Below are 12,666 nucleotides of genomic sequence, written 5' to 3' on the forward strand. Positions count from 1 at the left end.
CCTGTGGGTTCGGCAGTTGGGTCGGACGACGACTCGGAGGAGGAGGGGGGTGTTGAAGATCTTGCTGATGATAGCCCTCAGGCAGGCCCCTCCCACTTGGTCACCATGGAGACCCAGCTGTGTGAGCCTGACAGTGTGGATGAAGATGACCCACAGCTGGCCCTGTTCAAGGACGCCCGACGCAGGAGGCAGTCAAGTAGGAGCAAACAGGAAGGCTGTGGGGCTTCTCGGAAGGAGGCAAAGAGAGGCCACGCCCTGAACTCTTTATAAAGGGAATGTTTGGGGAGGGCTGGTTTGCTGAAAGCAACCGCTCAGATAGTGTTTCAAAGCTCCTGTATCTTGGTACGTGTCTTGTTTGTTTTTGTAATAAATTTGGCAGACGGATTCCAGCCTCTTGCCGTTTATAAAGGGGTTGCCTTTTCTGCAAGGCCGGTAGCAGGCTGGTACAGAACAGCAGTATCCCCACGGTCACACAATCAAAATTCAAATGCTTGGCAACTGATTCATATTTATGACAGTTGCAGTGTTCCAGGGATATGGGATCACCCTTTGCGACCTGACAAGCAAAGTCAGTGGGGAAGCCAGATTCACTTTAACAGCTGTGTGATTAACGTAACAACTGCAGCGATTCACTTAACAACTGGGGCAATAAAGGTTGTAAAGTGGGCCAAAACTCAACAAATATCTCACTTAGCAACAGAAAGTTTGGGCTCAATTGTGGTCGTAAGCAGAAGACTACCTATACCAGGGATGGGGAACCTTGACTCTTTTATGACTTGTGGACTTCAACTCCCAGAATTCCTGAGCCCCACCCTTGCTGACTTATACTTTTCTGATCCCAAAACAACTAAGAGGGGTCAAGCCTTGCTACAAATACTTGGATACAAAATCACCAAGACATTCCAGAGTTGCAGGCAAGACTGGGAAAACTTGGAAGATGTATGATTGCCCAGAATATTATGTGAATTTAGTATGAATTTAGTCACCATTAGCTGAACTTGATTGAAGTTTTAATGTTACCATATAAGCCTAATTTAAAGAGGCAATTATTATGCCTTTTAGCATGTGTTACATTTCTCAGATTGGCAACTGTTAAGGTGACATGTAAACTTGATTAAACAAGATGGTTTATAAAGCTGTGGCCTTTTTAATGCACACAGGCCCTGGAAGAAGGTCATTATCCGGACTCCTTGTTTTTAGTCGGACAATCTCTTCGTACACTCTTAAACAATGTTCGTTTAGAAATTGTTAGGGTTAACTGTTGGTTTTATTGGGCTATTGGTGTTTTTTTTAGTACTATGAACTTCTATCTTGTCTGAGGATGGCTTCTAGTACACACTATTCAAAGTGTGAGCTTTTGATGACATATCTGAAGATTTCATCCTGTCTCCTTTATTATTTAACATCTAAAAACACCATTCCAATATTTAGATGAATTGGGTGTTTGGTGCTGGGTAATATCAGTATGATGATGATACCCCAAATTAGTTCTCCCGAAAGTGCATCTATAAGTGATAATGGGCTGAATGATGGTTAATAAACTGAAATGGAATTTTAACAGTGTTTGTTCAGTGTGAAAGGTAATAAATTTAGAGACATAGTAGATATTTTGTTCTAGATGGAGTTATTTTTCTACAGATGGAAAAATTATGCAGTTTTGAATTGTTTCTTCATTCAAGACATGCTCTGTATCTCAGATTAAACCAGTGGTTAGAGGTGCTTTTTATCCCCTTCAGCTGATATATCGGATATAATGGTTTATAAAAAAAAAGTAACCATAGAATAACAATCTTTAGATTAATTATCAAAATGTACTACCTGCTGGGCTGTTTTTATATGTAGTTTAGAAAACTATTTATAATACTACTGGTAGCATAGGTATGCAGTGTAGAAATAATAATATATGTATATTATACAAAACAATTTTGTTTTCCTTTTTTCCTTTGTTTAATTTGCAGCTGTGTGATGATTATAGCGTGATTGGCCGTTCATTATTTAAAAAGGAAACAAACATTCAAATGTTTGTGGGTTTGAAGGTCAAGCTATCTACAGGAGAAGAAGGTGTAATAGAAGGAGGCTTTGGACAAAGTGGAAAATTTAAAGTCCGCATTTTGGGTAAGTATTTGTTTTTGCCACTTTTGTACATCAAGGAGAAGGGGTTTTGATTCCTATGCATATAGGAATATAATATAGTAGATAGCATGTGATTAACTTCAAAAGAAACTTCTAGATTGGTACTTCAATGCCACTTACTAATATAGTGAAAAGCAGCCTGGTTTTCTCAGTATAGTTTATTAGAGGAAGAAGGTATTACTCCATTTATGTACTCCAGGACATGGTTTAAAGAGTTTGGGCAGATACATCTGCGACAAACCACAGTGACACCAAATTAACAGAGCACACTCAATTATGTAAAGACACAAATGTCCTGATTATATAGTGAAGTAGGCAATTTGTCCCCCTTCCACTATGGATATTGATAATTCAGGATTAGACTATTAAAGCTGCACTCAAATCCAGCACCTATATATCCCTGGCCAGTAGTAGGTGAGAGAAGACAGGGAAGGTCAGCAGTGGGCCATAAGGGTAGGCAGTAGAGCTCAGGATGGCCAAAAGGGCAGGGATTTGGGGGGGGGGGTTGAAGTGAAGGTGAATATGGCAGAAACAGGAGAAACATGAGGTCCTCACCTAATAATGTGGTGGTCCTGGCCTAATGACAGAAACTGGGACTACAGACTTATCAACTGTCATTGCAAAGCAGTGCAGTCATGTGCCAATTCTCTTTCAGAGTAATTAAGGAGGACTACCTGTACTTTATACACTACTATAATCTGTTTTTCCCCCCTGTAAAACATTCTGGAACACCAACATATGGGTTTGATTATTTTTCCAGTCAATTAAAAAACAAATGTAAATATGAAATCATCATTACTTAATAAATACAATACCATTAGTTCCTGAAGTGCTAAAATAAATAAATTTGGGACCATAGGGAATATTTTGCATCAAGTATCAAAATGTCATTTTGCCAAGGAGATTCAAGTGTAAGCACAAGTTGCTGATTAGAGCATTGATAGTAAATGTGCATTGCTAATGCATTTTTTTTCCATACAGTATATTTGATAGGGAATTTCTTTTCATGTATCAGTCAGAACTGTAGATAAGCTCTCTTTTTAAGGATCTCAGTGCTATTCAGTTATAACTTTCTCAGTCTTTCTTTCCTCTTGACGTATTTACTTTTCCTTCATATATTTGTTTCATAATTTAAGAGCATAACAGTGTGCTACTGGAGTGGACCCCTGGCCCATTCTCTTTCATTCTCTACATCAGATGCCTGCAACCTTTTGGGCACCAGGTACTGGTGCTGTGGAGAAAGGTTTTTCTCTGGACCGGAGGGGGCGTGGTTTCATGTGCTGCCTGCATCCTGTGGATGGGGCTTCGCTTGTTTGTGCAGACTGAGAGTAAGATGGGCAACATATAAATTTAATGAATAAAGAAATGTGGAGATTTGTTTGATTCTCTGCTAGCAACCTGACATCATCTGCAAATAAATAGACGTGCTGACTAATGTACTTCAAACTTTTGTAATAATTAGATTAAATTTTGTACTCTTTTAAATTAATGTCAAATTGTTTTAAAAACTAAAATTTCTTTTGACTTTAAGATGCATTCAATATAGTAACAGGAAATAATTTTTTGGATTTCTCAGGTAATGTTTAATAATAAATGTTTTCATTTCCTTGATGGTGGAAACTTAATTTAATAATCAGTATATTAATTCGCAGAGCTTGGGTTTTCTTACAGTTGCAACGTTTTAGTCTGAAATTCATGGAATATTGTTTTCCAAAAATTTTTAAAAGAAGCCTATAATATAGAAAATATTAATGTGTCTAGTACTATGGATACTTAGCAATGGGAGATAATTATTATACAACATTGTAATGACAAATCTATACCTAGCTTGTAACAGTTGATATATGATTTTGTCGACATTTGTATTGATTTTCTTTTAATTGGGGCAGCAAGAAAGAGGATAGCTTATTTTATGTGGGAAATAACCTTTAGGAATTCCAATTAATAAGGAGATTTAACATTCCAGTCAGTGAGCTGTGCAGTTTTATGTAGATTATGGGAATTAACATCTGAATGTACTTTGGTTTTAATAAAGAGATTTTGTATTGGCAGTTAATGTCTTGTTCAGTAGAACCTTAGCCAAAACAAATATTTTTCAAATAACAGAAACAGTAATGTTGTATTTGGATTCTATTATATTGGAGGTGGCATGTTTTCATACCAAATGATCCTTTACATCATCTGGTAACGTACTATTGTTGTCTCTATAACTTATACTAAGCTTTCCTCCTCTCCTCTTCTCTCCTTTTCCTTCTCCTTTTTTCCTTCCTTCCTTCCTTCCTTCCTTCCTTCCTTCCTTCCTTCCTTCCTTCCTTCCTTCCTTCCTTCCTTCCTTCCTTCCTTCCTGTAGGATTGTTCAATATTGTGTTAGAGGTTAAGCATAAAATATACATTTGCCTTTCTCCTTTCATTAAATGCCTTGTGGAATGAATAATAATTTTGTACAACAAATTTCTTCCCCGCCCATCTGCTTGCTGAAAACAAGCTTCAGTATTTTTCTCTCCATTATGTAGCAATAGTAACATAAATAAGACAGTTTGTAGAATCAAAACATTATGTTCTGTGGAAAATAAAAAGCAGGTTAAAAAGATTGCTAAACGTTCCTGTTTCTTTAAGAGCGACCAACATTTCATATGGAGAATAGTAATGTGTTTGACATTGTTTAAGTCAAATATAGTTCACATTCCATTGTTAGATCAGGGTTGCTTTTTTGTATGTTTGTATCCTGAGTTTTTTTTAAAAAAGTTCTTTAAGTTTAGCTAGTCTTATTCCCTTTTCTGTTTGTCTCTATCTCTTTTGTTTTTTTCTCATAAAAGTTAAGATTCATAAAAATAATGGCTGCTCATGTAGCCATTAAAAGCTAGTTTAGAAGTTTCTCAAGGAGTCCTGAAGGTACCTTAAGGATGCCTATGTAATACACCTCCTATTTCTGAGACAACTGGAAAGTTTAATTTGTTGAAAGTGACCTAACAGTAAGAGATACAAAAACAAAAAACACATGGATCTATGTGTATATTTGAGTTCTTAGAGGCAGTTGCAAAACAAATTAAAAAGAAAATGAGGCAATACGAATAACTTACTTGCTGTATGTGAATAGAATGCACAAAAAGGAAACAAAAAACCAGGAGAAATCTAATAGTACATTTTCCAACTAACATTTATTGAAAGGCACATGCTTATGAAAGCTTATGCTTTTTAATAAAATTTGCTACTTCAAAAAGGTGTTAACTGAACTCCTTTTTTGCCACCATACACTAAGACAGTTCTCCTCCTACAGTGTCGGTAAAAACGGGAGATTATATGCAACTTGTTTTGAAAGTGTTTTGGATAATTAGTCGTAATAATATTAGGATTATATTTGCATTCAGCTAGCCTATTCACATAGTCAGATTGTAATCCTAAGTATGCTTTCCTGGGTGAGTCCTATTTTATTTTACAGAGTTTATTTCTGAGTGGACATATATAATTTTTCTATAACTTGCATTTTCAAAACAGAAACAACGCTGGAATCTTAAAGCTGGAAAGAGAAATTTTGTACTGTGTGGGCAATGTTTGACAATTTAACAAAATTGTAGAGAACTGATAGATCCTTTGATTGTCAAAGAATGTCTTTGGGTTCCTGCTTTTTCTTTATGGTATTTCCTATTTCTTCTGCTTTCCTCTTAACACGTAACATCCATGTAATTGTGCCTAAGAAAAAGAAAAGAGGACTTGAAAAAGGTTGAAAGGATTAAAAATGGTTTTGTTTGCAAAGATAAAAATAGGTACAGTGAAAATGCATGGTGAAAAACTCTGAATTTTAACATGCATTATTATGCATATATAAATTCAGTCATCCAAAAAAGTATGACAGCATTCACTCTAATGCACAAGTAGGTTTGTAGAGTATTATAGCTTATGAAAAGCAACTGTTTCTCATAGGCAGTGCATATAACATCCATAATTAGACATAATTGTATTCATTTAGACTTGCCAGTAGCCGCTTCCCTTTCAGTTTTGCAGTAATCTTTAGCACGCTTAATCAGAGACAAGACTCACTTTTGTGCAAATGTCTATCCATCCAGGAGGAAGATGAATATTTGGATGGGAACAAATTCCATTATTTGTACTTCTCTTACAGAGCAATTGAGAAACAGATCCCACTCTTTTGTATGTGTGTGTGTGTGTGTGTGTGTGTGTGTGTGTGTGTGTGTGTATATATATATATATATATATATATATATATATATGTTTTCGTAGATTCTCGCGGGTGTCTGTATGTGTAGATCTAGAGTCTCGGGTTTCTTCCCGCGTTCCTTTCATCTTCAGAAAGTTGTGGCGACGTTTCGACGAAATCCCATCCGTCATCATCAGGCCGGAGTGTTCCTCCTGCTGCTTCCAGGAGCAATGCGTGGTCTGGCTGTTCCTTTCCTTCCAACTGCCGGTGGGGCTGTGTTCTGACTGGGTGGAGGCGTGGCTGCTTTCTGATTGGGTGGGGGTGTCCTCCGATTGGGTGGAGGCGTGGTTGTCTTCTGATTGAGTGGAGGCGTGGCTGTCTTCTGATTGGGTGGATGCGTGGTTGTCTTCTGATTGGTTGGAGGCGTGGCTGTCTTCTGATTGGGTGGGGTGTGTTCTGAATGGGTGGGGTTTTTCATTGTGTTGTAATATCCTGAGTGTTGTGATTTGGTGTCCTGAGGGGTGGGCTGTGTAGTGGCCTCCAGAGCTTTGGTTTGGCTCCGAGTTCGAGGACCTGCTATGTATCTCTGGTATGGGTCAGTCAGGTTCGTGTGTGCGTTCTTCTGCTTGGGTGATGGCACTTTTGCTTGACTTGTTCTGTCTTCTGTGTGGGAGAGTTTTTGTTCTGGGTGTGGATGAGTCTTGCTGGGGCTGGTGGCATTTGGGGTTGTTTGTTGGTTTTTTAAATCCTTGTTTGCTGAAATTCGTTTCTCTATCAATGCTGGTTTCCAAATGTCATGTAGGCGGGAGGTGTCGTCTCGCTTGTTCATACTGTCTGGGTGTTTTTCTATTTCAATGGCTTCTCTGATTATTCTGCTATTGAGATGTTCTATTTTGGCGATTGTTTTTGTACCTTCAAAATTGATGTTGTGTCCCGTAGTGTTTATGTGTTGTACTAGTGAAGATGTGTGATCTTTCTTCTGTACTGAGTTCTTATGTTCTTCTACACGTACCTCTATTCTTCTGTTAGTCTGTCCGATGTATGTTGCTGGACAGGAGGCGCATGGGATTTGGTATATGCCCTGGTTTTCCAGGCCTGATGATGACGGATGGGATTTCGTCGAAACGTCGCCACAACTTTCTGAAGATGAAAGGAACGCGGGAAGAAACCCGAGACTCTAGATCTACATATATATATATATATATATATATATATATATATGTGTGTGTGTGTGTGTGTGTGTGTGTGATATGTGTGTGTGTATGTATATATATATATGTGTGTGTGTGTGTGTATATGTCTGTCTATGTATGTGTGTATATATGTGTACACATACACACACACACACACACACACACACACACACACACACACACACACACATATATATATATGTCTGAAATGGTATAGCGTTTCCTGCCTGAGCAGGGGTTTGGACTAGATGACCTTCAAGGTCCCTTCCAACTACTACTTCTTCTTCTTCTTCTTCTTCTTCTTCTTCTTCTTCTTCTTCTTCTTCTTCTTCTTCTTCTTCTTCTTCTTCTTCTTCTTCTTCTTCTTCTTCTTCTTCTTCTTCTTCTTCTTCATAGCAGTAGTAGTAGTAGTATATACTTCCCAGGTTTCAAGCTGGTTTTCATTGTCCTGAAATGGAGTTAATCAGGTAGCTGTTAAGAAAAGATTTGTCCTTCCTGTTGCTCTGTGGCACTTTTGTCTGCAGGGGTTTTCTCTACTCTTTCGGAGCTGAATAATGAGATATTGCTGTATGTATGTGTTATTTAAAGCCAGCAGTGTTTTTCATTCAGAAGAAGCCATGCATATCCAACATATTCTTAACTATTCTTTGAATGCTTCTAAATTAGTTTGCCTTTAAACATAAAACATCTTTCTTTTACTATGTAAGAACAAATGAGCTGCACTGAGCAGAATATCAGCTATGGGTTGATATTACTTTCAGTAGTCTAGGGCATTTTCTTTGAGCAGCTAGACAAACCAAAAATATGGTTATTTTTCATGGTGTGTGATCTTTGATTTTCCAATGCTATATTTTATTTGCACATTTACTTTCTTTCAATAAGGTATTGTTATTGTTATTTTATTCAGTCTTTTAAAAAGTTAAGCACCCTCTTCTTTTTAAAACAAAGTGTTTGCCATTGCTCTCAATAAGAAGTACTCACACATACAGACACAAAGTGGGGAGGATATTTTGTTTCTACACTCAAGATAGAGGTATGATTTTTCGTAGTAAACTTACTCTAAAGTGATAAAAGAAACATTTATTCAGAAATAGTTTAGCCCTGATTTCTGATATCAGGTATCATATAAACAAACGTGTAGCTGAGGATTTCTCTTCTGATGGGGAACACCTTTGAGTGTATTCTATTACCAGGCATCATGGTCTTTGGATTTCATTTGCATATCTTAACTAAAATTTTCTGCTAAGAAAAATTACCTCTCATTATCAAAGTTCATCTATTTCTGAGCACTTCATCATTATCCAATGTTCAACAGTAATATAGGGCTATGAGGGTTTAATAGAGCTCAGATTCCTGCCCATCCCTAAAATTTAGCATCATAGCTCTTAAGAATTTTTTTTAAAAAAAGAAATGCTTAATAAATGGTATAATCTCAGGATGGATCTAGTTATAGAAAATAGGCAGTTCAAACACATTCAGCAACACTTGCTATCTGGAAAGCAAGTTTGGGGGAAAATGGAAGCAGAGCACTTACATTTTGAGCCCATGTGTGTGCATTTACATGCATGGGAACAAGCTATTTAACATCTATAAATCCAGAAGAAGTTGCTTGAAACATCAGGAATTTAAATGCACATGTGTGTTTCTTGCTGTTTTTTAAAGCACTCCATCTGCTGCCTAAAAGTGAAGACTCTTAGATTGTATCTAATATTGTCTTGGTGACTTTTTGTTTGTACATACTCTTTATTTGTGTGCAGCTGTACCTTATACCTTGGTTTCCTTTAGCATTTTGTCAGGAAAAAACCTGCAAAGCTGATTAGATGACTGCTAAAAAATAATGCCACAAAGAAATGCAGAGGCATAATAGCTTACTTGTTAATGTACTTCTAGCATTGATTAGATGAAAAGGTGTAGAAGATGCAGTACATGCAACTGTTCCCCTGGGTTATTACCAGCTACTGCTATCTTTGTATTCATCTACTAAGCCAAGAGGGCATCTGGTAACTAACCAGATATCTGACCCTCTTGGAAGACCCCAAATACGTTGAGAGTTGGAATGCCTAAATGTAAAACCAATACGCTCAGGTGGAGGCTCTTAGTGGATAACAACATGCTATGTGAATGTAGAGAAACACAGAGGCTGGCCCATCTGCTGGTATGTTGGTTACTACCAGAAACATGTACCAATAATGACTTATTTTTGGCTAACGACAAAGCCAAGAAGGTGGCTTCATTCTGGCAGTTTAAAGTTTGATCTAGACATGGAAGAAGACAATGATCTGGTAACTAGAAGTTTAAAGACTTGGTATGGCAAATGGCTTCAATCAGAATTATTTCTGTGTCCAGAGAAAGTATCACCTAATACTTCTTTTGGTTTTGAACAAAGATGTAGGACCATTCCTTATAAGCCTCATGAGTCAATAAATCAGAAGAAAACATTTAGAATGTTGCAGCCCATGGCAGAGAGTTTAGGACATTCAGGCACAGAAGTCACCCATCTCAGCCAATTTACACCCAGCTTTCCTACTCTGCTGGCCCTCCCCTGGCCATTCTCCATGGCTAATGGGACCCTGGCCCTCTGCCCCTCACCCATCGTCCTTGTTCATTCACTCAGACACCGTTTGGTCTGGGCCTTTGGCTGCATGAGACAAATAGCCCTAGCCAGTCAGGTGGCAGGCAGAAGCAATGGTGCTATGGGGGCAGCATGCAATGGGTAATAGCCGATCTCAGGGGCTGTTGGGGGGAGGGCAGTATGAAATGCAAGATTTTTTTAAAAGTACTGTGGTTGCTCCACAAGTTTTGGGGCCTTGCAAATCAGTCACCAGGACCGGAGGGGGGGGTGATAATGGGAGTAGCAGCCGCCAGAGCCACTGGGGGGGCAGACAGGTGAGAGTGTATTGGGGGACCGGGAAGGGGGCCTCAAGGGGGTGTCACAAAGACAGCTTGGCTTGCAACTCAAATCCAAGGAAAGAGGGGAGGAGGAGCAAGGCAGTGCGGCTTCTAGTGTTGCAGGGAGGCTGGGTGTATGTGTAGGAGAATGGCAAGGCAGGCACAGCTTCTGCAATTATTTTTCTCTAGTAGCATTTAGGGCTTAGTTACAGGAGGTGTATAATCTTGAGTCTCCTTCTATATTGACAAGTCTGTGTTTTTTCTCTGTGTTACTTCTTTATAGCTAGAAAAATAAATGCAGAAATGTTTGCTGCCTCTTTTATTTAATCCTCGCTTACTCAGAGATAACTACTGTATTGCCCATATTGAGAACTGATTAATATAACTATGATTCTTTTAAGCTAGCTTTCTCAAGAAAACAAGGCTTTTAAAGCAATTCAGCTTGCTTTAAATTAGCCATCATTAACAGTGTGGGGGGGGGGCGTTGTTCCCAAAGGCACAATAAATTGTGTTAACCAAACACGTAAATGAAAATGTATTAAATCCTCTGAATTGTTCAACACAAGAACTTTCTATAAAAGAGCCAAGGAGTTGGAGAGAATAATAGCAATACCAGTTCATAGTGCTTTACAACCCTCTCTAAGTGGTTTACAGAGTCTGGGTCCTCATTTTACCAACCTTGGAAGGATGGAAGGCTGAGTCAACCTTGAGCCAGTCAGAATCGAACTCCTGGCAGTGAGCAGTGAGTTACCCTGCAATACTGCATTCTAACCATAAGTATAATAATTGGATCTTTCCAAAATATTTGGAAAGTACCAAAACTGCCAAAAGCACAGCTAGAAAGTCTGTGACAAGTCAACAAAAATACTATTAACTGACCAGCAACATATTTAATGTCAAAAGAAAAAAAAATCCTTTTTTTACGAAATGGAAAGCATGCTTAAATGATATGAACAAGAAAAAACTCAAATTGCAAACAAAAAAAATATGGTAGGTAATATATAAAATAGTTTTTGAAGAGTATGTTGTTTATGATATTAAAACAACTAATTATATTTTAAAAATTGTTAGATCAGAAACAAAAATAGCTGGGGAAGCATTTGAAGCATTGTATGACGAGAAAGAGATTGCAAAGAAGCTAAATTAATTCTTTAATATCCATCTTTATTGCAGATACCTTTCAGTGTAGGTATTGTTGCATAAACGGTTATTTTCAGAAGCAGAGATTAAGGAGCTGAGGTGTAACGGGGCATGGATGTAAAAGACAGGATGTGATTGCTTGGGCCTCCCGGATGCTCATGAGAAGGCTTCAGATTTTTCTTTTACAATCTTGTGGCACATTCCCTACAATTCCACCAGCACTGTTTTATCAGAAAGAAATTAAGTGGCGCACACTTCCTCTATAGCTTTTGCTGGTGAAAGTGTATGTTTAAGGCTAGATCCTTCTCAAAATGAATATTACTGGTTCATAAAGAATTCTAAACCTTCTATATGTAGCCAAGTCAGACACAAGAAGACAATTGAATATGATAAGAGAAAAGAAATGAACAGTTGTTCTGAACAGGTTGATTTCAGTCAGCTTCTCCTTCTAGTAAAGGATCTACGCACACCCACAGAACATATTTATATAGCTCAGATATCAGCCAATAAAATAAAACATAATCTGTACCTCAAGTACCTTCACTGACTGTAGCTTGCTATCCAAATTGCTAGCTCCAAGCCCTCTTGTATCGGCTGTGGTTTTGCTCATACTGTCTTCCAGTCAGCATTGGAGAAGATTGATTAATCATGTGCCATCAAGTTGATATCAGTTTTTAATGGCCTCATAGCTAGACTTTGTCCATGACAATTGAAGAAAACATCAAAACAAAATTAAAGGCAAAGGCAAAATGTATTCCATTTGTGTAAAACTTGCCTAAGAGCAAATATTCGCGCTCTTGACTGACTCCTTATATTTAATTTCCGGAAGCTTTAGTTTTCTGTTTCTATTACCTTGACAGGTCACTGCTATTCTTTAATTCTTTCGGCATGTGAACCTGTTGACGTGGGATTTTTCTGTATTCACTGCTTGTTGCAAATCACATGTTCAATGGTAGCCTTGTTTCCATTGACATCTTAGTATGCCAATTTTATCTAGTTCCATAACAATATGAAATATTGTCTACTACTACTACTACTACTGCTACTACTACTACTACTACTACTACTAATAATAATAATAATAATAATAATAATAATAATAATTATTGGAAGGGACCTTGGATGTCTTCTAGTCCAACCCCTTGCTCATGCAGG

General features: G+C 37.9%; 1 protein-coding gene and 1 long non-coding RNA gene across 2 annotated transcripts in view; one reads left to right on the top strand and one right to left on the bottom strand.

The window, feature by feature from the left end:
• LOC310635416 overlaps nt 1-12,666 on the bottom strand; it is a 790,193-nt gene that overhangs the window by 239,322 nt on the left and 538,205 nt on the right. The window lies entirely within an intron of this gene.
• The window catches only part of EEFSEC (eukaryotic elongation factor, selenocysteine-tRNA specific), a 164,941-nt gene that overhangs the window by 103,878 nt on the left and 48,397 nt on the right, over nt 1-12,666 (top strand). The window contains exon 6 of the mRNA XM_083354325.1: nt 1,959-2,115. Within this exon, the coding sequence (XP_083210451.1) occupies nt 1,959-2,115 (157 nt within the window). The remainder of the gene's footprint in view (nt 1-1,958; nt 2,116-12,666) is intronic.

Source organism: Vipera ursinii (genome assembly GCF_947247035.1).
Source record: "Vipera ursinii genome assembly, chromosome: 2".
NCBI lineage: Eukaryota > Metazoa > Chordata > Lepidosauria > Squamata > Viperidae > Vipera > Vipera ursinii.